Here is a 27,802-nt window from a genome sequence, read left to right as displayed (position 1 = left end):
ATATTAGTTAGAATAGATAATTTATTTATTGTGTTCAAGGTATCGCCTCGTGCGATACAACGGCGTATGGCGCGGCTGTGACATTCTACAGTGGGTTATGGACAACACCAACAATAAAATGAGGTATTTATTTATTTATTTATTGACAATAACATACATACATACATAAAATCACGCCTCTTTCCCGGAGGGGTAGGCAGAGACTACCTCTTTCCACTTGCCACGATCTCTGCATATTTCCTTCGCTTCATCCACATTCATAACTCTCTTCATGCAAGCTCGGCGGTTTCGGGTACTCTTGACCTGACCCTTTACCAGGACGTCCTTAATTTGATTAAGGTATGTTCGTCTAATATACATTATTGACAATAACCAACCCCATCATTACATTGTTACCCAATGCGTTAGTAGCTAATTAAATTACAATTATATTACGCGATTTATGTGTACTTAGTACCCAGAGATGGCGCTGATATAGTTTCTTAAAACGCGGTTTTTAAAATGTTTATAAATGTATATCTTGGGAACCGAGCTTTTCTCGAACCTAGGACCTTGATAAATTGATTTCTTGAGCCGAAAAGCCCCTAATCTGTAACTTTCATGAAAATCGTTGGAGCCGTTTCCGAGATCCTGATTATATGTATACAAGAATTGCTCCTTTAAATATATTAGATTAGATGAGGATAATTCATATAACATAGCACTTGTGAACTCAGTCAAAGTACAGTTGAACAAGTCTATGTACTATATGTTATGTATTGCCGTCCTGTTACGCCACTATAGGATAAAACATCAAGATTTCCAGTTTTTTTCTTGTTTATTAAACAGTCGAGAATTGGGAGCTGGAGGGTAATTAATTTGTTTGTTTGTAGTGCCGTGTGGTTTCAGGCACCAATTAAAAAAGAATAGGACCTTCTCGTTCCCATGGATGCAGTCAAAGGCGACTAAAGAATACGGGTTATAAACTTGGGATTCTTCTCGTAGGCGATGAGCTAATCACAATTCTATCATTAAACCAAACAGCTGATCGTGGCCTATCAGTCTCATCAAGACTGTCGGCTCTGTCTACCCCGCAAGGGATCTAGACGTGATTATATGTATGTAAATTTGTTGGCCAGGGTTCAAGCTACGCAAGTGTGCCAGAACCTCCTGAGCTCTGGTTTTATAGAGTGCGTATCTGAACTACCCTCCTTCGCGGACTACGCACTGTACCGGCCGACTGTGCTGCCGCCTAACGTGAACCAGGAGCAACACTCACGTGAGTTTTATCACTGTGGCGACATCTCTACGCCACTCGTCACAACATCCAATCTCACAACAACTGTCAATCATCGCAAAGAAATTGACGCGCTCAACCAATAGCAGCGAAGAATCCAAATCGCGATTTCATAGATTTCACGGATTGGAGCTATATATACAACCTCCGACACAACGTCGTCGGAGCCGCGGTTCCCCAGGCGTCACACCTAGCCTGGCGGAAGATCACCCCTTTGGTGGCGGTCGAGCCGAATCATCGCTCCCGCTACAATCACAAATACATTGTATAATACATATGTTTAAGAAAGAAAGGAAGAAAAATTTAAGCTCTCAAGGATGAATAATTTACCCCGTTTTTTTCACATTTTCCATTATTTCTTCGCTCCTAATAGTTGCAGCGTGATGTTATAATAGCCTAAAGCCTTCCTCGATAAATGGTCTATTCAACACAAAAATATTTTTTCAATTCGAACCAGTAGTTCCTGAGATTAGCGCCTTCAAACAAACAAACAAACTCTTCAGCTTCATAATATTAGTATAGATTAAGAGAATATTTATTTGCTTAGCTTTGCTTGCTAGTTAAAGTTTACATTTTTCAGCTGAAGAATGCAACAGACTGGTTGAGAGCGTGTCGTCCTATTGCCTGGATTTGAATCTAGACAACAACTCGGCTAGACTGATAAAGGCTCCCAAAACGGGTGAGTTTGTCAAATAATAGGTACATTATATATATATATGTATATATATAAACATAGTCACGTCTATATCCCTTGCGGGGTAGACGGAGCAGTCCAGAAAAGACTGATAGGCCGCGTTCAGTTATCAAATGATAAATTTTTTGTTGAGTCCATAGTAAATGTACCTACTGAAAAAAAAACGTAAACTTATTTGTTTATTTAAAAATTTAACTATTTACTAGTTGTTCGCCGCGGGCTTAGATTCGAACTTTGATTTTTGTACAATTGTGTGTGAATATCTCAAAAACTAAGCACATATCTGATTTTGATTCCCCACGAACTTAACAATTCAATTGGCAGATCTTACATAAATTTTAAATTTCATCATAATCAGACCAGAGCGGTTGGAAAGGTTACAAACATATATATATACACATATTTTACCACATTTCCTTCATACATTCGAGTCATCCATATTGATCAATCTTTTTATGAAAACGTTTCGCTCACACATGACTAAAAACACGTAAACAAAATTAATTTGTATTCGATATGAAATTGTTAATTGTGTGTAGCAAATGAAATAAATGAATTATCTATCTATCTATGTTTCCTTTTGTCACAATTCCTGCGTACCTCTTTTGCGTCATCCACATTCATCATCATTTCATCATCATCATCATTTCGGGTTAGCTCGTCGCTGTTTCAAAGTGTTATGTAATTATTTATATATTTTTTTTATTTATGTTTTCAGAAGTCAAAACATCACCGACTAGCGAAGAAGAGAATCCAGTTCCTTTACCGAATAATGAAGGTAGGAATTTATTTATTTTGTAACTACTAGAGGCCGCCCGCGACTTCGTCCGCATGGAAACCCTGTCAATCCCGCTGGAACTCCGGGATAAAAAGTAGCCTATATGTTATTCTGGGTCTTCAGCTACCTACATACAAAATTTCATCATAATCGGTTTAGTAATTTTTGCGTGATAAAGTAACAAACATCCATACTGACATACAAACTTTCGCATTTATTATATGATGAGTAGGATTTCAATTCTTTTTAATTTAGCATGTCACGAATTATAACTTCGCCAAATTGTTGTTTTAAATAAGGGAATTAATAAAATTAGCTGGAAATATAACTCAATAACGGTGAGCGTTATCCAACGCAATTAAGTTGTCAGTCTTGTTTATGGATTTATTAGTGTATACTAATCTTTCTAAAAGAAATCGGTTTATAAAGGTTGACTGGAAGAAATTGCATTAGCGATAAGTCCGCCTTTGTACCATCTCTGTCTGTTTTGTATGTTTTACTCTTATGATGCAATAAAGAGTTTTATCTATCTATCTATCTATATATATTTGACAAAAGTGCACTATTATCAAATGACCTCTATCACTTAGCCTAGCTTTTACCCGCAGTTTTGCACGCGTGAATTAAGCGCCATCTACATAAAAAACGACGAATTTTTATTGAACGCCATCTAACAAAAAGCTAACAGAAAGCAACGAATTAAACCCCAGGTCATTTTGCCACAATGTTCTCAGTTTGATCAAGCTATAAATTCAAAACTTTTATTCATTAATAATGGGGCACTTCTATATCACTTAATAATTGTCATATCTTTTGGTTTCACAACATTGGTTGACGTTAAATAAATTACTTAAAACTAAGTTTACTTCTGCCGCTTCCAGAGCGTCAGTGCAGAAGAAGCGGTAACAAGCTGCACTGCATCATTTTCTTCACAACAATTTAAACTTAGAATAGAAATGTGGACGAAAGAATACATTGTTGTGATTACGTTCTACGACTACGTTCGTCTAGGCCAGGGTTTCTCAAAGTGGGGTACACGAACATTAATATTACAAGATTTTGGTGCTGTAAGTGTGACTTTTTATTCAAATAAACCTTATTTTCTTCAACAGTCAATTTTTTTATTCAGTTCATTAGTTTGTAAGGGGTTCGCCGTTACTTGGAAATTTTAAGAGCGACTCTTGGAGCCGAAAGTTTGAGAAACCCTGGTCTAGTCTAGGCCTTCCCACGCTAAACTTCACATAACCTATACATATTTAGCATCATATGAGTTGTACGAGGTAAAAAATTCCAGGTCAATCGCCAGAGACCAGTAAGATTGACAAGGCCATATGGGAGTGCGGGTGGGCCCACCTGAAGCTGCTGACTCGGCAGTGCATCGCGCGACAGGGACTGCCCGCCTCGTGGCTGCCCGTGCTCTATCCGCTGTGCCAGCAGGCGGCCGACATCATCATGCCAGGTCTGTGCTGTACACCCAGCTGTTCCTTCTTATATATCTTGTCTCCCTTAGGATAGACAGTGATATGGGTGAGTGTGGTCGCATCTGAAGCTGCTGACAAGGGCTGCCCGCCTCGTGGCTGCCCGTGCTCTATCCGCTGTGCCAGCAGGCGGCCGACATCATCATGCCAGGTCTGTGCTGTAGACCCAGCTGTTCCTTCTTATATATCTTGTCTCCCTTAGGATAGACAGTGATATGGGTGAGTGTGGTCGCATCTGAAGCTGCTGACAAGGGCTGCCCGCCTCGTGGCTGCCCGTGCTCTATCCGCTGTGCCAGCAGGCGGCCGACATCATCATGCCAGGTCTGTGCTGTACACCCAGCTGTTCCTTCTTATATATCTTGTCTCCCTTAGGATAGACAGTGATATGGGTGAGTGTGGTCGCATCTGAAGCTGCTGACAAGGGCTGCCCGCCTCGTGGCTGCCCGTGCTCTATCCGCTGTGCCAGCAGGCGGCCGACATCATCATGCCAGGTCTGTGCTGTACACCCAGCTGTTCCTTCTTATATATCTTGTCTCCCTTAGGATAGACAGTGATATGGGTGAGTGTGGTCGCATCTGAAGCTGCTGACAAGGGCTGCCCGCCTCGTGGCTGCCCGTGCTCTATCCGCTGTGCCAGCAGGCGGCCGACATCATCATGCCAGGTCTGTGCTGTACACCCAGCTGTTCCTTCTTATATATCTTGTCTCCCTTAGGATAGACAGTGATATGGGTGAGTGTGGTCGCATCTGAAGCTGCTGACAAGGGCTGCCCGCCTCGTGGCTGCCCGTGCTCTATCCGCTGTGCCAGCAGGCGGCCGACATCATCATGCCAGGTCTGTGCTGTACACCCAGCTGTTCCTTCTTATATATCTTGTCTCCATGAGGATAGACAGTGATATGGGAGAGTGTGGTCGCATCTGAAGCTGCTGACAAGGGCTGCCCGCCTCGTGGCTGCCCGTGCTCTACCCGCTGTGCCAGCAGGCGGCCGACATCATCATGCCAGGTCTGTGCTGTACACCCAGCTGTTCCTTCTTATATATCTTGTCTCCATGAGGATAGACAGTGATATGGGTAAGTGTGGTCGCATCTGAAGCTGCTGACAAGGGCTGCCCGCCTCGTGGCTGCCCGTGCTCTATCCGCTGTGGTAGCAAGCGGCCGATATTATGATTCCAGGTCTATTCTGTATACCTAGCTGTTCCTTCATTTATAGTTTGTCCCCCTTAGGATAGATAGAGCGATATGGGAGTGTGTGTGTGTGTCACCCCTGAAGCTTCTGACAAGGGCTGTAGGTCATGCTGTGCTGTATATCAACTTATTCCTTCATAATCATTCCTTCATTCCACATGGTTACAATATAGGTCTTATGTTGTTCTTCATGTATATCTTGTCTATATTCTTAGCCAGGCCAAAGAGAAGACAGGTAAAGATATATCGGAGTGTGCTTAAGAATACCTTAAGCTGCTTATGTCATTATGCCAGGCTTGTGGTATACGAGTATATGCCCTTATTCGTTGTGTTCCTTGATTATTCACCAGGGAAGAAAACAAGTAAGATTTCAGTTTCTCATAAAAAAGGTTTTTAATTTAGTTCACTTTTATTTAGTGCGTACAGTATATTTATTCATTGACTTGTATCGTCATGAAATCTGTACGTTTTGGTAACTGTATAATATTACCATGATCCAATATGGGTTAGGTTCCCCTTCGAAATATTTTTGCTTTGTCTAAAAACCTGTATTACCCAATCTAGGATCGTGGTCATTGGCACACCTCGGGCTCCTCTGACAGGTGATGACGCAACCCTAACACCAGAAGAGTGATGATGTTGTATTTTTGCAGACCTCCACAGCAGCGAAATGGACATACGCCACTACGTGCAAGTGAAGAAAGTGTGTGACGGTGTACCGAAAGATACCGCCCTCGTGCGCGGACTCGTTCTCACAAAAAATGTGGCGCACAGGTGTGTATTGTACTCTTGTGTATTGTATACACATATTATCACGTCTATATCTCTTGCGGGATATATAGAGCCGACAGTCTTAGACCACCGAAAGGCCACTCCCAGCTTTATCCAGAGATCGTGGCAAGTAGAAAGATGAAGAAGAGATGTGATTTTATGTATGTATGTTTTATCGATTAACCAAACCTTGCTATGGTTGTTACAGGGGCATGCCCCAGGACATATCTGACCCCACAGTCTTGTTGCTGGACTGCTCAATTGCCTACCAGCGGGTGGAGGGAAAATTGACCTCTTTGGAGCCAGTTTTGTTGCAAGTGAGTCTTTTTATCTAGCCATCCTTGTCCCACAGCTGGGGATCACTTGTTTTTGTAACTAATCAATTTAAAAAAAATGAGTATTGTAACAGTCAGATAAAGGTAATTCGTAGTTTTTGTAGGTATGTCTGTCTATTATTAGCGACTTGGTTTTTGTCTGGTTGTGTCCTTGGTCCGTTAATGACTACGTAACATTAGTGGAAAGGTCATGTCATCAATAACTGATCTCTTGACTGACCTCGTCTGACTTTCGTCACCCAAATCAGAATGATCAGTCTTTAGGATAACAGAAACGACTATTCGGCAATAGCATGATTACGTGAGGCGTAACGTTTATCATCAGCCCCTCCTTAAAGTAGGGGGTGAGTAACACAGAAATAAAGAGATTTTGTAGGAAGTCAAGAGTTACTAAAATTAGATAAGAGTCGCTTCGTATATAATCCTTACTTACCAACTTAGTTAGTTTATTTTTGTGAAATCGGTCTCCAAACCCTATCATTTCCAAGAAGGGGTGATGACGTCACATACTCTAAATCTTAGGAACAGCAATACTTAGTGCGTTGCGCGGCACGCATCTGCGCCCTTCGCCCCGACGTGGTGCTGGTGGGGGGCAGCGTGGGGCGCGGAGTTCAGGACGCCCTACGCACGGCGGGGGTCGCCCTGGCCACCGGAGTGCCCCAGAGAGCCCTACGAAGGGCCGCCAGGTGCACCAGAGCCGATTTGGTGACTTCGATCGATGCGAGAATCGGAACGCCTAAGTTGGGGACTGCGACGAGATTTTACGTCAAGAATTGTGAGTGTTGTGATTGTTTGTATTGCTAAGAAAGGAATGGCTAATAAACTAAGGATTCTATTATATTTAAGGCGATGGGCTAGTGACCTGTTTCTATTTGAATCTCAATTCCATGAATAAGACGTACGGCTGAACGTGGCTTTTCAGTTTTATCGCGACTGTTGGATCTATTTACCCCGTAAGGAGTAAAGACGTGATTGTATGTATGTCATATAAGGTCTTATGTTTCTTTGACCAGTATATATGGTTATTCTTAATACAAAAGTACTCAATTTGAGAAATCGTCACAAGTAGGTTGCCTGTAAGAAATTGCTATAGCGATAATGCCGCCTTTGTACAACGTGAACTGTATACACATATTTCTGTAAATCATGTTTATCTTGGTGCAATAAAGTGATTTTATTATGATATTAAATAAATAAATATAAATATATACGGTACAAATTACACAGATTGAGTTAGCCTCGAAGTAAGTTCGAGACTTGTGTTACGAGATACTAACTCACGATACTATACTTTATATTAAATACTTATATAGATAAACATCCAGGACCCAGGCCAATCAGAAAAAGTTCTTTTCTCATCATGCCCTGGCCAGAATCCGGGACCCCTGGTGTCACAGACAAGCGTACTACCGCTGCGCCACAGCAGCCGTTATGATATGACAATTCAAAATATGCAAACATGCTACAAAAATGTCAAACTCTTTCAGATTCAAGCAAAACACTAATGGTGCTAGAGGATTGCGCGGAGCCGCATCTCGGCTGTTGCATCATCCTCCGCGGCGCTTCCCTCGCAGAGCTGACCCGGGTGAAGAAAGTGGTCAAATTCATACTCCTAGCCTTTTATAACTGGAAACTCGAGAGAGCTTTCTTCGGGGACATCGGGGCCACTTTACCCGAACCGGGAATGACTTTCGACGATGACGAAAACGAAACTGATAAATCGTCGAAAATAAATGACGCAAATGATATTTTCGACGGTGATAATGACGTGGATGAAACTAAAGATTCTAGTAATGACAAAATTGATGTTTTGAGTAGTGTGGACGATGATGACGCGAAGATGTTCGAGGGAAGCGATGATCCGCTGATGAAGAAGTCGTATACGCGTAAGACTGATAGTGAGAAGAACTTTAATGGAGTGCCTATTCAGGACTTCAGCGATCCACTACATTCTACAATGTCGATAGATGATGATGTGTTCTTGGCGAAGGAAGAAGTGACTCTGAAGGCTGATGATACAATTGATAGGTATGTTGATTTTGACAGTGACGAACTCATAATAGACCTTGTATGTTTATTCTTAGATACAGATTTACTCGATTCGATTTATTTTTCGGTGGTAGGTGCCCGGTTAAAATGCGTGATGCGCAGAAAGGCACACGTTCAAATCCCAATGTCTATTTTCAAAGTTATTTACATTAGCCTGAATACTAACCGATGCTCTTACGGTGAGGGAAAACATCGTGAGGAAACCTGCACATTCAGGCAACTGGATGTGTAGCTATGATCGATCCTAAATGAGTTGGGTTTACCTGCAAAGGTTGCGGAGGTCAGATGGGAGTCGCTTGGTGTAAAAACCTGACTCACCCAATCCAGGGTCCATGTATTCATCCAACTATTTCTCCTCGTGGATGTCGTAAACGACAACTAAGTGTTAGGCTGAATAACTAACTTGGGTTTCTTCTTGTAGGTAATAGGCTAGCAACCTATAACTGTTCAAAACTCAAATACATTATAAAACCTTACAGCTGAACGTGGCCTTTCGGTCTTTTCAACACTGTTGGTTCTGTCTACCCCGTAAGGGTCTACTCCGACGTCACTTCAGGAATACGCCAATAGAAATGTTAACCAATCAATCATTCGTTCTATGTACATACACACATATAATCAAGTCTATATCCCTTGCGGGGTAGGCAGAGCTAACAATCTTGAAAAGACTGATTGGCCACATTCAGCTATTTGGCTAAATTTTAGAATTGAAATTCAAATAGTGACAGGTTGCTAGCCCATCGCCTAAAAGAGGAATCCTAAGTTAATAAACCTATTCCTTAGTCGCCTTTTACGACTTCCAAGGGAACGAGATGGAGTGGTTCTATTATTTTTTTGATTGATGCTGGGCACTTGCACTGCAAGTGTAGGTATATATATCCTTTATTGAATGAGGACGAATGATATAAATATATATATATTATATATGTATATTCAATAAAGCACCCACACATCACACGCCAGGTGGTCGACAGACGACGTGGTACTATCAATGTCTCCCAACGTGATAATCCCGGCGCCGTTCCTGGAGACGGAGGCGGGCAAGCGGAGCCCGCTGCGCGCTTTCCTGCAATCCCAAGTTAATAAACCTATTCCTTAGTCGCCTTTTACGACTTCCAAGGGAACGAGATGGAGTGGTTCTATTCTTTTTTTGATTGGTGCTGGGCACTTGCACTGCAATATATATATATATATACTTTATTGAATGAGGACGAATGATATGATATATATGTTTATATCATTCGTCCTCATTCAATAAAGCACCCACACATCACACCCCAGGTGGTCGACAGACGACGTGGTGCTATCGATGTCTCCCAACGTGATGATCCCGGCGCCGTTCCTGGAGACGGAGGCGGGCAAGCGGAGCCCGCTGCGCGCGTTCCTGCAATCCCAAGTTAATAAACCTATTCCTTAGTCGCCTTTTACGACTTCCAAGGGAACGAGATGGAGTGGTTCTATTCTTTTTTTGATTGGTGCTGGGCACTTGCACTGCAATATATATATATATATACTTTATTGAATGAGGACGAATGATATGATATATATGTTTATATCATTCGTCCTCATTCAATAAAGCACCCACACATCACACCCCAGGTGGTCGACAGACGACGTGGTGCTATCGATGTCTCCCAACGTGATGATCCCGGCGCCGTTCCTGGAGACGGAGGCGGGCAAGCGGAGCCCGCTGCGCGCGTTCCTGCAATCCCAAGTTAATAAACCTATTCCTTAGTCGCCTTTTACGACTTCCAAGGGAACGAGATGGAGTGGTTCTATTCTTTTTTTGATTGGTGCTGGGCACTTGCACTGCAATATATATATATATATACTTTATTGAATGAGGACGAATGATATGATATATATGTTTATATCATTCGTCCTCATTCAATAAAGCACCCACACATCACACCCCAGGTGGTCGACAGACGACGTGGTGCTATCGATGTCTCCCAACGTGATGATCCCGGCGCCGTTCCTGGAGACGGAGGCGGGCAAGCGGAGCCCGCTGCGCGCGTTCCTGCCGCGGGCTCCCGCCATACCCCGCGCCCGCCCGCCCGCGCCCCGCGCCGACCCCCGGCCGCTGAGCGAGCCTCGGCTGCCCGCTGTCGTCATGAAGGTATGTTCTTACGGTTGTTTAAGTGATGTGACGTCAATAAGTGATACCTTGTTTTGTAAATAAATCCTATCCTATCCTATCCTGTCCTATGCTGTCCTGTCCTGTCCTGTCCTGTCCTGTCCTGTCCTGTCCTGTCCAGTCCTATGCTGTCCTGTCCTGTACTGTCCTGTCCTGTCCTGTCCTGTCCTGTCCTGTCCTGTCCTGTCCTGTCCTGTCCTGTCCTGTCCTGTCCTGTCCTATCCTATTCTATTCTATTCTTGTGGCTAAACATACTGTGGTTATTCAGGACCGTTTAAAGTTTTGGAAGATGTGTCTGTAAACGTAAAAATTTTAAAGAACAGGAAAGAAGAAGTGTTCCTTAAGAATAGAACTAAGTCCTATATCTGTTAAAAAAATAGTTGTTATTTTTTTTAATGAGGGCGTGTGGTATGTGACACGTTAATATAAGTGTATTGTCTATTTATAAGATATCTATAACCTAGATACATTATACATACATATAGTATATAAGAAAATTTAGATACATTCATATAGTAGGTACATAAGAAAATGTATTCACGATAATGATTCATTAATAAACGAACCTGTAACCCATTCGGTTGTTAGTCTTACGTTATCCCTCGCCGTACCTCATAGTACGTATGTTTTAATAAAGATACTAGTTACATACATATAGTCAAGTCTATATCCCTTGCGGGGAAGACTGAGCCAACAGTTTTGAAAAGACTGATAAGCCACGTTTGGTTGTATGATGGATTTGAGATTCAAATAGTGACAGTTTGCTAGACCATCGATTACCAGAGGAATCTCATCAGTTTATAAGTCTATCCATAAATAGCCTTTTACAATACCCATGGGAAAGATAAGGAGTGGTTCTAATCTTAAATCACACGGCAGTACTTGTTCATCGCGAACTTAGATCTCACGAACTTTTTCGTTATTTACAAAATTGTGACTAAACGACTTAACCGATTTTGACATACAAACTTTAAAATTCTATTGACAGTTCTTACATATGTACATTTTAAATTTCATCAAAATCAGACTAACTGCTCTAAAGTTATAGCGTTATAAACATACATACATACAAAAATTTATTTCTTCTCCAACTTAATTGATAGACCTTGCTTTGCTCGCTTGGTCAAGAAGGATTCAAAAGTAGAATACTTTTTGTATCCTAATTTAATTGATATAGTCTATCTACATGAATGGAGGACGCTTCACTTAACTCCACCGACAAGAGTTAGCTCTTAAATTTAAGAAGAAGTCAGATCCCACGTCTGATATTTGTTTCAGGAGATGCATCCGTTCATTAAGAACCCCATTTCGTCTCCAGCGGACGACCCCGCCAACAGAGCTGCGCTGGCGCACTACCGCGCTACTGGATGTCGGATCGTCGCCGACGCACATAAAAGTAAGCTCTATTTTACTCTTTAATGTACATATATGTATTTATGTAATGTGCATTCGTCCACGATTTAGATTTAAGAGATCCTATATTTGTAAATTGACGTCCGGTGAAAATGCTGCATATTCCAGCAAAGGGTCAGGTCAAGAGTACCCGAAACCGCTGAGCTTGCATGAAGTGAGTTATGAATGTGGATGAAGCGAAGGAAGTATGCAGAGGTCGTGGCATGTGGAAAGGGTAGTTTCTGCCTATCCCTCCGGGAAAGAGGCGTGATTTTAATACATACATATGGTCACGTCTATATCCCTTGAGGGGTAGACAGAGCCAACAGTCTTGAAAAGACTGATCGGCCACGTTCAGCTATTTGGCTTAATGATAGAATTGAGATTTAAATAGTGACAGGTTGCCAGCCCATCGCCTTAAAAAAGAATACAAAGTTTGTAAGTCTATAAAAGAATAAATGATTATGATTACGATTCAAGTTATACCAATTTTCCAGTGACCTGCCCTCTATACAAGCCGTCGGTAGTAAAAAAGAACCACAAACAGCTGGAACCTGATTCAGTACCACTCGAGAAACAGGAGAGTGAACCACTCGACCCCCTTGCCCCGGAGAACCATCAGAGAATGAGTTTACTGTTATACAGTTACAGCAACAAGTCCGCTAATGTACCCGACTTCTGTGTAAATCCTTGGTAAGTTTAGCGTTTGTTTGTTTGTGGAAGAAAAAAACATACATACATACATATGAGAACGTCTTTATCCCTTGCGGGGTAGACAGAGCCAGCAGTCTTAAAAAGGCTGATAGGCCACGTTTAGCTTTTTGGCTTGATGGTAGAATTGAGATTCAAATAGTGACAGGATGCTAGCCCATCGCCTATAAGAAGAATCGCAAGTTTATAATCCTGTCCCTTAGTCACCTTTTACGACATCCATAGGAAAGAGAGCCAGTGGTCCTATTCTTTTTATATTGGTGCCGGCAACCACACGGCATGAAAAAAAAAACATGATAAAAATCTATTTATAAATAATATAATATATCAATCAAGTATAATGTAACGCGAAGTTTAAAATCAGCTTTGTTAAATACAGTTACTGGAATAAAAAAAAATAAGTATTATTCAGTTTATTGCAAAGTAAATCATTTAAGAAATAGTACCAAACCTGGGTGACCGAGCGGAGCTCGCTTTCGAATGACATCAGAAAATAGTTTTGATACAAACTTAGGGAACGAATTATCAAACAAATAAACTTACTTTCGCATTAAGTTGGGTATTTTTCTTTTTACCAGGATTGTGACAATGGAGATGTATGGACGCCACGACATATCGCTCGGCGCTTTTTTGGAGAAATACTGCTTCAATCCTGACTACAAATGTCCTTCCACCAACTGTCAGGTGCCTATGAACCAGCATATTAGAAGGTGAGCCACTATATTTCTGTCCAGGCTGTCAGATTGTGGAACTGTTTACCGTCAGATGTACGTGATAGTAAATTCTTATCAGGTTTTAAGAGGGGAGTGAGAGACGTTACCTGTTTGTTTGTTTGTGTGTAATATCTTTATGTGCCGTGTGGTTCCCAATACAAAAAAGATAGAATAGGCCCACTCCATCTCTTTCCCATGGATGTCGTAAAAAGCGACTAAGGGATAGGCTTACAAACTTGGGATTATTTTTTAGGCGATGGGCTAGCAACCTGTCACTAGTTGAATCTCAATTCTATCGTTAAGCCAAATAGCTGAACGTGGCCATTCAGTCTGTTCAAGAGTGTTGGCTCTGTCTACCCCGCAAGGGATATAGACGTGACCATATGTTTGTGTATGTAATATCTTTATTGCATAGAAATTAACACAGTAACAAGAAAATAGTAAGTACATAGTTATAACCTGTCGTTGTCGTCGTGACGCATCCACTATCATTTATATTGTATCCATGTATGTTTATTTATTTGATACTAGCTGTGCCCGCGATTTCGTCCGCGTGGAATAGTTATTTCGGGCATCATTGAAGCCCTCAATGATGAATAATTTTCCTTGTTTTTTTCTTACATATTCCATTATTTCTTTGCTCGTTATAGTTGCAGCGTGATGTTATATAGCCTAAATCCTTTCTCGATAAATGGTCTTTTCAACACAAAAATAATTTTTCAATTCGAACCAGTAGTTCCTAATATTAGCGCGTTCAAACAAACAAACTCTTCAGCTTTATAGATTTATAAATAATAAATTGTTTCAAATGACATACGTTAAAATCGTATACATCTTTGTACACAATCCAAATATTCACAATGGAATTATTCTGCAGATCATCCTACTACTATTATAAAGGCGAAAGTTTGTATGGATGTATGGATGTTTGTTACTCTTTCACGCAAAAACTACTGAACCGATTACCATGAAATTTGGTATGTAGGTAGCTGAAGACCCAGAATAACACATAGGCTACTTTTTATCCCAGAGTTTCCGCGGGATTGATAGGGTTTCCATGCGGACGAAGTCGCGGGCGGCCTCTAGTTTACTTATATGCCTTGGAAGATGTCGTCCATATAGATATATAATTTGTATATTTTCTGTAACCGTCTAGATTTGTTCACGGCGACGTGTGTATCACAATATCTTGCAACACCGTGGGTCACAGCAATGTGGACAAAGTGAAGGAGGACACGAACAAACAGGTAAACATAAAGATGATAGAATAGAATAGAATAGATTTATTTTTAAAATTAAATACAAGGTATCACTTTTGTATTATAAAACTATATTTTGCATGCCAACTGCGGCTGAATGTTAAGTGCTTTAAAACAAATGTAACAACTGTATTATGACTCATTCAATGCATAATAAATCATTCATTCATTCATTCACTTATTGACGTCATATAACTAAAATCTAACTATAACTACTACCGCTTCCAAAGCGCATGTGTAGAAGAAGCGGCGGAACAAACTACACTGCAACATTTTCATCGGACGTCAATGATAATTAAGTAATTACCATGTATGATCATGGCACCAATAGATGTCGATGCCCACCTCTTTCCCATGGATATCGTAAAGGGCGTATCGTTTATGTGTGTATATATTACATTAGTTCCATTGCTCATAGTCATAATATTCAGGCAAGCGGATGTTAAATGATAATCTGATATTGGTTGGTTTTCATGTAAAGGTTGCTAATGCCGGGCGGGAGCAGATAAACCTGACTCAATTAAGTAAAATTCCAAATTTTTATTCATTATTATGGGACATATTGAGCATCACATATTTTTTGGCTTCACAACACTAGTTGACGTTGAATAAATAACTTAAAAGTAAGTTTAGTGCTGCGTCCACAGCGTCAGTGTAGTACCTACAAGCAGTAACAAACGGGTGTAAAAAATACTATAAAAAATCCATATTTTAATACGAATAATTAAAAAGAAAGGAAAGAAGAAGAATGAATCAAATAACTGGAAGAGATTTCTTTTATAATAAGCAGAATCTTTGTAATTTTGTTTCTTGTGCTTATCAGTCTCGATGTTTTCTGTGTACATAAATTAGTAAATAAATTAAAAAAAAGTAATTTATGTATTTATACAAGAGAAAATATATTTTAATGAATTACTAATACATTACTTTGAGAACATGCGATGACATACAATGATATTGCTTATGAGAATTTAAAGTAAATCATATTAAAAGACCACGCGTTCACAATATGTATATGATATCAAACTAACCGTAGTATTGTGGTGTGGAGGGTGCAATTGAAAATACGTAAAAAAAAGAGAGAGAGAGAATATATTGTCTTAAATTTTCTTTTTATCTTCTAAACGTTTCCCTTTTGTAGCGGGAGCGATGATTCGGCTCCACCGCCACCAAAGGGAAGATCTTTTGCTAGGTGTTATGCCTGGCGAACCGTGGCTCCGATGGTGTTGTGTCGGAGGTTGTATACAGGTTGACTTTTAATTCAACTGCATAAATTTAACTGTTAAGTGTACTAATCTAAAGGATATTTAAAAACGTTAAAAGAAAATTATCGGTTCATATTTCAGAAAGTACGAAAAAAATTAAAGTATCAAAATCCACGATCCTAAATACGTCATATCACCCCGGCAGGCGGAAAAGCGACGCGTAAGATTCAGAGGTCAATTTACATGTTTAGTTTTAATTTCTTTTTATAGTAGGTATTGGTCTTTAATAAAGCGTGTGACGTATATGATGACGTTTAATTTAAATAAAAATAGGCTCAAACGGCTCAGAAGCATGGGTATAGCTTATGTTTAAAAGGATGCAGTTGTTTTAAATGTCATCCTGTATACGCTCCAATTCGTGAAATCTTTGCTTGCACGATTTAGGTTTTTCGCTGTTTTTGACTGATAGCGTCGCGAGACTATTTTAGTGACTTGTGGCGTATAGTACATCCCTGTTAATGCGAGTGTGTATGTAGAGTATAGGATAGAGGATATCTCTGACAGGTGAGGTTCTGGTCGCGCTGCCAGCGCTGCGGCGCGCGCGGGCGGGCGGTGGCGCTGTGCGCGCGCGCGCTGGCGCTGTCGCTGGCGGGCTACGTGCGGCTGCGCGCGCGCGCCGCCCGCCCGCGCCGCGCCTGCGCGCACCCGCTGCACGCGCACGCGCACGCCTTCTGCGCCGGCCTCACCACCGCCGTGCTCAGGTCAGTGGCCGCCCGCCCCATTCCTTCCCTTTGGACATTTATACATACATATGTTCACGTCTATATCCCTTGCGGGGTAGACAGAGCCAACAGTCTTGAAAGGACTGAATGGCCACGTTCAGCTATTTGGCTTAATGATAGAATTGAGATTCAAATAGTGACAGGTTGCTAGCACATCGCCTGAAAATGAATCCCAAGTTTGTAAGCCTATCCCTTAGTCGCCTTTTACGACATCCATGGGAAGAGATGGAATGGTCCTATTCTTTTTTGGATTGGTGCCGGGAACCACACGGCATCTGGGCATTTATTGGGAATTTTCCCAATTTGCCTTAAATGGCCGGGCATATGCCCATACATACATACATAGGTACATAAAATCACGCCTCTATCCCGGAGGGGTACGCAGAGACTACCTCTTTCCACTTGCCACGATCTTTGCATACCTTCCTTCGCCCATCTATACTCATAACGCGTACTAAATAAAAAAAACACGAATACAAAAATCCTCACTAATTCTAGACTAAATAATATATTTCCAAATGCAGGTACGACAAAATCTCGACATTCGACATCGAGCTGCCGCCGGAGGTGATAGCGACGAGATACGACACTAAACAGATGAGGGAAACGCTCATACAGCAATTGAACGATCTGATGCATAAAGGTAACTCTCTGTCTTCTTAAATCGGTAAATGTTTACATGTCACAGCCGAGTGGTTTAAATTAGAGATACAACGAATATTCGGTAACTATTCGGTGTTCGGTCATATTTTCAAGTATTCCGCAGAATAGTAATTTATTATTCGGTATTCGGCTCAACGGTTAAAACTGAAAAAAAAGATAATTTTTGCTTAAAAAATACATACATATGGTCACGTCTATATCCCTTGCGGGGTAGACAGAGCCACTAGTCTTGAAAAGACTGAATGGCCATGTTCAGCTATTTGGATTAATGATAAAATTGAGATTCAAATAGTTAAAAAAAATATAAGTATTTATTAAAGAATTCAGTAATTATAGTCGCTGCGTGTTACGCGTGTTTCCCGAGACGAATATTCGGCGCTTCGGATACGGCCGGATATTCGGTATTCGGTGAAATCACTATTCGTCGCATCTCTAGTTAAAATAGCTATTTAGTATCACTTTTAAAAATAGGACTCTATTTAGAAGGCGCCGCTATCTGTTTGTCCGTCTGTCTGTCTCCAGACTGTATCTCATAAACGGTGATAGCTAGAAAGTTGAAATTTTCACAAATAATGTGTTTTCGTTGCTGGTAAAGGTTAAAAATAAAAATTAAGGGTATTCATTTAATATACGTGGTTATTTTCGGCTCAATATTAATTATGGTAAGAGGTAGACACTTAAAATTTGCATATTAAACTTAAAAATAAATAATTTAATAACATTAAAGTAATTATTAAAGCGATCTCATGCCAAAAATGTAATTGTTCAGCAATTTTTTTGGTGGTTTTAAATAAACAGGTAGAAATTAAAATATAAAAAATATTGATATTTAAGTAACGAACGTGACGATGGTACGGAACCTTTCGTTCGACTCGCGCTTAGCCGGTTTTATTTAAAACCCCTTTGATTCCTATAACCTCGGAAATTTCGGGCATTTCTCTCTTTAGTGCACACATATGGAACAGCCAAATAATAATAATAATTATTATTATTATCTACTTTAAACACACTAGCAGCTCATTAAGCTGATGCGTGTGAATTTTGATGCTTGGAGATTTTTAAAGTTTGTCTAGCCGATTCTTGAAACAATTGACTGAAGGAGCAGTTATGACACTCGTAGGAAGCTTGTTCCAGTCTGTAACCAAAGCCAAACATATTTTAATTATTTTTTTTTTAATAAAAAAATATCATCATCAGGTCATGAAACCTTCAGCGGGGTTTCCGACAGCGAGGCGGAAACTGATTACCAGACTTTCAAACAGCACATGGAACAAATTCACCTCGCGTTAACCGCGGACAGTCTCGGCGGGCACACCACGCAAGCGGGTAAGTCGACCCCGCACACCTTGGTACATGCATGCATACCACGGGCGTAGCCAGGGGGAGGGTTCTGGGGGTTTAAACCCCCCCCGAAAAGTTAAGATTAACATCTCATCCATTCCCATTCTTACGCTAAGATAGGTATGTGGTTTGGTTGGATTCTATCACCCGGCCCGCGCTTCGTCACACACAATCGTTTAACCGATCGCATTCGGTAACCTTCGTATATTTTCGTGCCGTTTCGTATCCCACGCGCACGCACTTGTCGTGTCGTGTTCATTTACCAACGATCATCGAGTGAGAGTAGTAAAGCAGAGGACAATAATTTACAGTGACTATTATTAGAGGTTATTTTGTCATTTTTGTGATACGTAAGTAGATTTATAATTTCCACTACTTATTACGTTTAAAATAGCAATACTAATAAAATGAGAATTAATTAATTATTAATTCTCATGGATGGGTGTACTTATTGCTGGTTAGATAAATAAATAGATAGTATTTTTTTATTATTTTAGATTACGAGAAAATGGAGAAAAAGAAAAGAAAAGGCGATAAACTTAAAGGTATGGAGTATTGGAAAAAGTGGTGTGGTTCACCGGCTACCCGTAAACAAGAGAATTTGGGACCAACAACTAGTTTGCATGCTGACAATAAAATTGTGATCACAAGCGAGCCTTCGACTTCATTTACGGTATCCAATGTCGAGACCGAGTCGGTGGTGTCGCCAGCGCCCTGTTTTATACCTACCACTACCGACCCTTCACTTAGCCTAGAACCGACCAGCAGCAGCACCAGCTCATCTGTTACGTCATCTTCACATTCTTCTAAATTGGATGTTGGTTTTTATGCGACTGAAGACAATATCGAGAATGAATATCTAAAGGCCCAAATTTTAAAAGAGCCTTGGACTCCACCTCAAGATTACAAGTTTCCCATTTCTACAAAACGAAATTTGCGCTTTCAAATGAAATGGATGGAAAGATTCCCCTGGTTGGCATATTCTGAGTATAAAAGTGGAGCATATTGTAGAATTTGCGTCGTAATGAGACGTTCGCTTGATGAAGGTAAAGGGGGCCATCAGCGGGTCGGCCAGCTTGTAACCGATCCTTTTTGCAAGTGGAAGAATGCATTAGAAATATTTGAAACTCATGCAAAATCAGGATATCACAAACGAAATTTGGAACTCGCAGATAACTTCCTAAAAGTAATGTCTTCTCAGGTTGTTTCAGTTGATGAGCAGTTGTCTTCTGAAAGAAAAAGACAGCAACAAGAAAATCGAAAAAAACTAATCCCCATCGTAAAAGGAATAATTTTTTGCGGCAAACAAGGTATACCTTTAAGAGGTAAAACTGATTCGGGACGGATTCACGTTACACCGGAGTCTGAACAACCACTTCAGAATGAGGGTAATTTTCGAGCTCTATTGCGGTACGCAGCCGAATCTGGGGATAAAGATCTTTCGGAGCATTTGATCACTTCTCAGAAGAATGCCCTTTACACGAGCCCACAAATCCAAAATGAAATAATTGACATTTGTGGTGAAATTATTCAACACAAGATCATTAACGAAGTAAAGGAAGCTATTTTTTTTTCGATTCTCGCTGACGAGACAACTGACATTGCGCGTATGGAGCAAGTCTCATTGTGCTTGCGATATGTTGATTCAAAAGATGCGAAACAACATAAAGTTAAGGAGATGTTTTTAGAGTATATTCCAACTGTTGACGTGACAGGATCCGGTCTTGCAAATCTTATAATTACAGCTCTGAAAAAGCATGGACTTGATTGTTCTCATGTGGTTGGTCAAGGTTACGATGGAGCTGCAGCTATGAGTGGGTATTTGCACGGTGCCCAAGCATTTATTCGTCAAGACTGTCCTCTTGCTCTTTATGTACATTGTAGTGCACACTCTCTCAATCTCGCTATTGCCGACTCATGTTCTCAAGCAGAAGTACGAAACTGCGTTGGAATCGTACAATCTGTTGGTTCCTACTTTAGACATTCGGCTCAACGCACTGCTGTTCTGAAAGAAAAAATTAGGGATTTGTTACCGGCTGATCATCAAAAAAGCTTGCTTGCAATGTGTGAAACACGGTGGGTTCATAAGCATGAAGCCGTTATAAGATTTAAAGAAATTTATTCAGCGATTGTGCATGCTCTCGAAGAACTCCAATCTAGCCACAATAAAGAAACATCGCAACAAGCCGTCCAAATGCTTAACACACTTCGATCTTCGAATTTTGTTATGTGCCTAGTAATTCTTCAAAAAGTTATGAGCTATACATTGTCGCTGTCAAAGCAACTGCAGACAGTTAACGCAGACCTCATAACAGCATTCAGCCACGTTGATAATGTTATTAATGCTTTGCAACTTTTAAGAGACAAAGTTGACGAAGAGTATCTCCATCTATATGAAGAAGCAAAGGTGTTGCTCGAAGAAAATGGTGGTATACTGCTTATGCCACGTATTGTCGGAAGGCAGCTGAATCGCTCAAATATTCCTGCGTCGGATATATCCACGTATTATAAATTAAATTTATTCATCCCTTTTCTCGACCATACAATACAACAATTGATTGAGAGGTTTATAAAACACCGTAAAGTAGTATCGGCACTATCTTGTGTGTTACCGTCAAATTTTGCGACCAGTTGTGAAATTGAAGAGGCATTTTGTATGTATTCGACAGTGCTGCCCGAAAAATGTTCATCTGTTGTCAAAGCAGAACTTGAAGTGTGGAAAGCAGCCATGACTCTCACATCCCCTATTCCAAAATCAGCTCTGGAATGCTTAGATAACTGCGACCAAAAACTATATCCAAATATTTACACATTGTTGCAAATATTGGCGACCATACCTGTTTCCACTGCTACCCCAGAAAGGACTTTTTCAAGCCTAAGAAGACTTAAAAACTACTTGAGAAACACAACAAGTGAAAACAGATTGAATGGCTTGGCTCTCATGAACATTCACTATATGATAGAAATTGACGCGAATGAAGTAGTGGATATATTTAAAAAGAAAAACAGAAGATTAATTCTGTAATGCGTTTATAAGAGAAAGGCATTTTTTTATATAGTCGATACTGTACCACTGCTCAAAAAAGAACTTCCCAAATTCTCCATTTTCTTATGAATATAAGGATTATTTTATGTACTTTTGGTCTTTTTATTTTCTTGAACCCCCCCCGATACCAAAACCTGACTACGCCCGTGATGCATACACATGGACGGCCTCTGTGGCGCAGCGGCAGTACGCTTGTCTGTGACACCAGAGGTCCCGGGTTCGAATCCCGGCCAGGGCATGATGAGAAAAGAACTTTTTCTGATTGGCCTGGGTCTTGGATGTTGATCTATATAAGTATTTATTACAAAAATATAGTATCGTTGAGTTAGTATCTCGTAACACAAGTCTCGAACTTACTTCGAGGCTAACTCAATATGTGTAATTTGTCCCGTAAGTATTTATTTATTTATTTATGGTCACGTCTATATCTGAAGACAGAGCCAACAGTCTGGAAAAGACTGAATGGCCACGTTCGGCTATTTGGCTTAATGAAAGAATTGAGATTCGAATAGTGACATGTTGCTAGCCCATTGCCTAAAAAAGAATTCCAAGTTTGTGAGCCCATCCCTTAGTCGCCTTTTACGACATCCATGGGAAAGAGATGGAGTGGTTCTATTCTTTTTTGTATTGGTGCCGGGAACCACACGGCACACACACTACACACCTTGGTGGTGTAGAAATAAAGAATTAAATATATACGGGATTGGATTACACAGTTTGAGACAACCTCGTGAGTTCGAAACTTGTGTTACAGGATATTTAGTCAACGATACTATATTTTATAATTAATGATTGGAATTCGCTTGTACCCAAGAGAATCATCAATGTCCTATTATTTAATGAATACATATAGTATATCTATACTAATATTATAAAGCTGAAGAGTTTGTTTGTTTGTTTGTACGCTCCAATCTCAGGAACTACTTGTTCGAATTGACAAATTCTTTTTGTGTTGAATAGACCACTTATCGAGGAAGGCTTTAGGCTATATTACATCACGCTATTAGGAGCTAGGAAATAATGGAAAATGTGAAAAAAACCAGGGAAAATTATTCACCCTTGCGGGCATCAATGACGCCCAAAATAACTATTCCACGCGGACGGAGTCGCGGGCACAGCTAGTTAATAATAAAATACATATAGTCACATCTGTATACATTGCGGGGTAGCAAAGCCAACAGTCTAGAAAAAAATTAATCGCCACATTATTTGGTTTTATAATGGAGTTGAGATTCAAATAGTAACAGGTTCAATTAGCCTTCACCTACAAGAGTGAATGCCAAGTTTGCAAGCCTATCGCCTAGACCCCTTTTACGTCATCCACGGGAAAGATATGGATTGGTTCCATTCTGTGGTTAAAGAACTTTATTTCTCAAAGAAATTTACATTTCACTTACAGAGAAAACATTTAAAATAAATATGTACATTTGTTGGTGTGAGCATTCAGATACATATAATCAATAAAACTAATTTAAAGTGCCGAAAACCACACGGCTTTATTTTGTTTCATTTCGTTTTTTTTTCCAGCGGTAGTACGCAGTCTTTGGAGCGTGTCAGATCGTATTATAACGGGAGAGAAGATGCTGCGTGATGCCCAGGACAAATGGTCCAGTCCGGTCACCAAAACTCCTAAACCAACCGTCGAGACAGGTAACCGCTTTACTTATCTAAGCTGTATTATCTATTCTAAGTTTAATTAATATTGTGAAGTTGACGTTGTTGAAGAAAATGCTGCAGTGCAGTTTGTTACCGCTTCTTCTGCACTGACGCCTTGGAAGCGGCAGTAAACTTAGTTTTTAAGTAATTTATTTGACGTCAACCAATGTTGTTGAACCATACGTTTTGACAATTATTAAGCGATAAATAGTATCCTATAGTAATGAGTAAAAATTTTTTGAATTTTTGTATATCTAAGCTATATTATAAATCTATTCTCCTGGCCGTGTGGTTTCCGGCGCCAATAGAAAAAAGAATAGGACTTCTCCATCTCTTCCTCACGGATGTCTTAAAAGGCGACTAAGGAATTGGTTTATAAAATTGGGACTCTTCTTTTAGGCGATGGGCTAGCAACCTGTCACTATTTGAATCTCAATTCTATCAAAAAGCCAAACAGCTGAACGTGGCCTTTCAGTCTTTTCGGGACTGTTGGCTCTGTCTACCCCGTAAGGGATATAGACGTGATGATGTGTATGTATTCTCCTGGCGAACGAGTGAAGTATTTTTTTCTATAGTTAAAATATTTTTCGATATTTTATTTTCTTTATTTTGTATTTTTACTATTTATTAAATTTATTTTCAGTTGAAGAAAAGGAGAGGGAAAAGTCTGACTTAGAAGATTCCGCCGGGGAAAGCGTTGAAGGTAAATTTTATTGATTTACAAATAAATTTGATGCGTTTTGTAATGAATATCAGTTGTTAGTAATAATAATGTAGGAACTACATACATGTTTGCAGATAACCCGAAGGAAATTGAGAAAGAACACACATCTACAGGTAAGATCATTTTTTACGATCCTTTTGTTAACTCTTTTGATATCGTAAAAGTCAGATAAAGGATAAATTTCAGTGGATAAATTTCATCATTAATTAAATATATTTGATCTAAAAGTATTTTTTTTAAACTAAGGCGCCGATGAAGATGAAGAAAAGGGAGACAAGAAGACAGTGAGACAGATTCTATCTCAGCTACTGTCCAATAGCCAACCTTCGCACCAGGTAATTGCTAAGGAGTTTAATTCTTTTTTTTATAATATAAAAATTAGGTATGACATTTATCTTACTTTTATACTTATATATTTTTCAAATAATAGTTTTTAATCGTTTAGAACAGATTTAATTGAGTCATTAAAAAAAAAATTTTTAGCCGAAACGAAAGTTTTTCGCAAATCCCTCGGGAACTTTAGTTTTTACCGGGATACCCCATATCCTTCTCCAGATTCTTAATACGCAAAATTTCAAGAATATTGGTTCAGAATATAACGCGTGAAGAGGCAACAAACAAATGAATTTACATCCGCATTTATAATATTAGTCGGGATATTTTTCTGTGAAATTTTGCCATTTGACTATGGGAACCCTAAAACTGAAATTTCCTTTTATGTATGTAACATACCTACATAAAATCACGCCTCTTTCCTGGAAGGGTAATCAGAGACTACATCCTTCCTCTTGCCACGATCTCTGCACACTTCCTTCGCTTCATCCACATTCATAACTCTCTTCATGCAAGCTCGGCGGTTTCAGGTACTCTTGACCTGACCCTTTACCAGGACGTCCTTAATTTTATCAAGATACGTTCGTCTAGGTCTTTCCACTCCGCCCTTTCCCTCCGCACTCTCACTTTTTCTTTTATAGAGTATTTATATATCTTTTTCATTTATGTGAATTTCAACAATATTGGTGTTATTTTCAGAGCGGTATAATAATATCTGGCGGGTGCGTGCCGGTGGTGGTGGCAGGCGGCGAGATAGGCTCTGTCATCGCCGCCACGCTCGCCTCCGTCGCGTACCAGCGCTCGTTGCGGGCAAGGTGAAATACATAAAAGAATTCAAAAATTATTATTTAACATTCTGGACCATTTTAATAATCACTTAATAATTGTCATACCTCTTGGTTTCACAACATTGGTTGACGTCAAATAAATTGCTAAAAATTAAATTTACTGCCGCTTCTAAAGCACTAGTGCAGAAGAAACGGTAACAAACTGCACTGCAGCATTTTCTCTTTCCTACGGATTTCGTAAAAGGCGATTACGGGATAGGGTAACAAACTTGGGATTCTTCTTTTAGGCGATGCGCTGGCACCCTGTCACTATTTGAATCTCAATTGTATCATTAAACCAAAAATCAGCTGAACGCGGCCTATCACTCTTTCAAGACTGCTGGCTCTGTCTACCCTGAATAAATGAATTATTATCTTAAAATAATCATTTTTTTAGCGCTCAGCCGGAATGTGAAGATGTGGAGACAAGTACCAGCAAAGAAAAAAGTGACGGCGAGAAATCTAACAAAACCAAGTCAAGCGATCACTTCGAAGTTTTACTCAAGGTAAGTTCTTATATATATATATATATATATAAAAATTGCTGTCCCAGCAAACGTATTGCATTTTGTGGGTATGAAAAATAGATGATGGCCGATTCTTAGACCTACTCAATATGTTTACAAAATTTCATGAGAATCGGTCAAGCCCTTTTGGAGGCGTACGGGAACGAACATTGTGACACGAGAATTTTATATATAAGAAACTATCTTTTGCGCGGGGGTTTCCAGAGAAAATTGCACATTCATTTGCCTGAATGTGCAGGTTTTCCCTCACCGTAAGAGCATCGATTAGCACTAAAATTTTATAAGGGTGTGACGTAGTCAGGTAAATGAAACGAGTGAATGCTCGAATAATACTACTATATTTGAAGGAATAACACAATTATATAGGTGGTACAAAGATTAACATAATAGAAGATTAAATAGGTACTTAGTCTAACCTCACATCACCGCACTTATTGAAAAAAAAAATGAATTTATATAATATATTTTTTTTTTACAGTCAAATTGATAAAATATAATCTATTTTTTACGTTTTATAATAAGGTTTTGTACGGTTTTTATGTACAATGTCTATTTTACCATACTTATTTATTATCTCTACGTTTGGTGGTATGTCCTTAATAACTTTATAAGGGCCTAAATATATATTATCTAATTTATTACTAGGTGTATTATTTTTTACTAAAATTAAATCATTTTCCTTATAGCTTACAGGATTAATATTTTTGTCATACACATACTTTCTATTTATCTTACTTCTTAACAAATTATTTCTAGCCTCTTTTTGAGAAAGTTGCAAACGGTATTTCAATTCATGTGGATAGCTCTCATAATTATAAAGAGGTTCTACATCATTTGTCAGATTACTAGGGAGAGAACATTTCTTACCAAACACCAACTCGTACGGGGTGAAATCTGTTTCAGTATGAACTCCTGTATTGTAAGAGAAACACCAAAAAGGAATCCACTTACTCCACATCTCCGGGTGATTCTCTGTTTGAATACGTAGAAACGCATTCAAATGTTTGTGAGTGACTTCCAGAGCTCCTATGGACTCGTGATGGTGGGCTGTTGAGTTGAGTTGTTTAATATTTAATAATTTACATACCTCTTGAAAAATTTCTGATAAAAACTCCTTCCCTCTATCTGTAGCTATACATTTTGGCACACCATACCTGAGAATAAAATTATTAACAAACGATCTTGCTACTTCATCAGCTTTTTTGGAAATTAAGGGATAACCTTCTACATATTTTGTCAGTTCGCATTGACACGTTAGTATATAAGAATAATTATCATTATCTCTTTCCAAAGGACCAACAAGATCTAAGACTACTTTTTCAAATGCAGTATGCGCTGTACTAGTAATTTCCATTGGTTCTTTCTTTGGTATTGAATGTTTTTGACGTTGACAACTGTCGCAACGTTTTACAAATTCTCTAACATCTTTATCAATACCAGGCCAGAAATAATATTTCTTTATGTTGTTTGACATTCTTCTCATACCAGCATGGCCACTGCTAGGCAAGAGATGAAAATCATTTAAAATTATTTTTCTATCATGTTTATTCTCAATTCTTTTTACATTACTTAAAATACATATACGCGGTCCGGACCTATTCTTATCGTTTTTTATTTTATCTAATAATTTTTCTATAAAAATTTCATTATCTTTACTCTTTAATATGTATATTTCTTCTAACTTTAATAAATTACAAAAATTATCTAAATCTCTCACAAATTCGCCTCGCGTCATTTGTGATTGAGAATCTAGAAATTTCACATAAATTGTTCTTTTACTTTCAATATAGCATAATATTTTATTTTCTTTTGTGATAATTCCCTCTTTTTTAAATTGTTTTAGTCCCTTAATATCAATAAGTTTTAATTCTACTGATTCTTTCGGTCTTATATGGGTACTTACGACCTTTGGTTGATCAGGC

General features: G+C 39.4%; 1 protein-coding gene and 1 long non-coding RNA gene across 2 annotated transcripts in view; one reads left to right on the top strand and one right to left on the bottom strand.

Annotated features, from left to right (window-relative positions):
* Positions 1 to 27,802, top strand: part of LOC106133412 (1-phosphatidylinositol 3-phosphate 5-kinase) — a 48,782-nt gene that overhangs the window by 3,193 nt on the left and 17,787 nt on the right. The window contains exons 5-27 of the mRNA XM_060946498.1: positions 40 to 123; positions 1,119 to 1,258; positions 1,857 to 1,955; positions 2,689 to 2,748; positions 4,043 to 4,207; positions 6,063 to 6,183; positions 6,389 to 6,497; positions 7,038 to 7,290; positions 8,003 to 8,543; positions 10,482 to 10,683; positions 11,980 to 12,097; positions 12,591 to 12,786; positions 13,383 to 13,514; positions 14,674 to 14,764; positions 16,546 to 16,742; positions 17,288 to 17,406; positions 18,624 to 18,752; positions 23,341 to 23,463; positions 24,113 to 24,172; positions 24,247 to 24,306; positions 24,440 to 24,528; positions 25,226 to 25,341; positions 25,751 to 25,859. Of these exons, the coding sequence (XP_060802481.1) occupies positions 40 to 123; positions 1,119 to 1,258; positions 1,857 to 1,955; positions 2,689 to 2,748; positions 4,043 to 4,207; positions 6,063 to 6,183; positions 6,389 to 6,497; positions 7,038 to 7,290; positions 8,003 to 8,543; positions 10,482 to 10,683; positions 11,980 to 12,097; positions 12,591 to 12,786; positions 13,383 to 13,514; positions 14,674 to 14,764; positions 16,546 to 16,742; positions 17,288 to 17,406; positions 18,624 to 18,752; positions 23,341 to 23,463; positions 24,113 to 24,172; positions 24,247 to 24,306; positions 24,440 to 24,528; positions 25,226 to 25,341; positions 25,751 to 25,859 (3,313 nt within the window). The remainder of the gene's footprint in view (positions 1 to 39; positions 124 to 1,118; positions 1,259 to 1,856; positions 1,956 to 2,688; positions 2,749 to 4,042; positions 4,208 to 6,062; positions 6,184 to 6,388; positions 6,498 to 7,037; positions 7,291 to 8,002; positions 8,544 to 10,481; positions 10,684 to 11,979; positions 12,098 to 12,590; positions 12,787 to 13,382; positions 13,515 to 14,673; positions 14,765 to 16,545; positions 16,743 to 17,287; positions 17,407 to 18,623; positions 18,753 to 23,340; positions 23,464 to 24,112; positions 24,173 to 24,246; positions 24,307 to 24,439; positions 24,529 to 25,225; positions 25,342 to 25,750; positions 25,860 to 27,802) is intronic.
* On the bottom strand, positions 26,167 to 27,184 carry LOC132902237 (uncharacterized). The gene is made up of 2 exons (XR_009657064.1): positions 27,035 to 27,184; positions 26,167 to 26,927 (listed from the first exon to the last, which is right to left on the bottom strand). It is a non-coding gene; the product is annotated as an uncharacterized LOC132902237 (long non-coding RNA).

This window comes from Amyelois transitella, chromosome 11 (genome assembly GCF_032362555.1).
Source record: "Amyelois transitella isolate CPQ chromosome 11, ilAmyTran1.1, whole genome shotgun sequence".
Taxonomy (NCBI): Eukaryota; Metazoa; Arthropoda; class Insecta; order Lepidoptera; family Pyralidae; genus Amyelois; species Amyelois transitella.
Note: the sequence above shows the minus strand (reverse complement) of the source record. Positions and strands in the feature narration are given on the sequence as shown.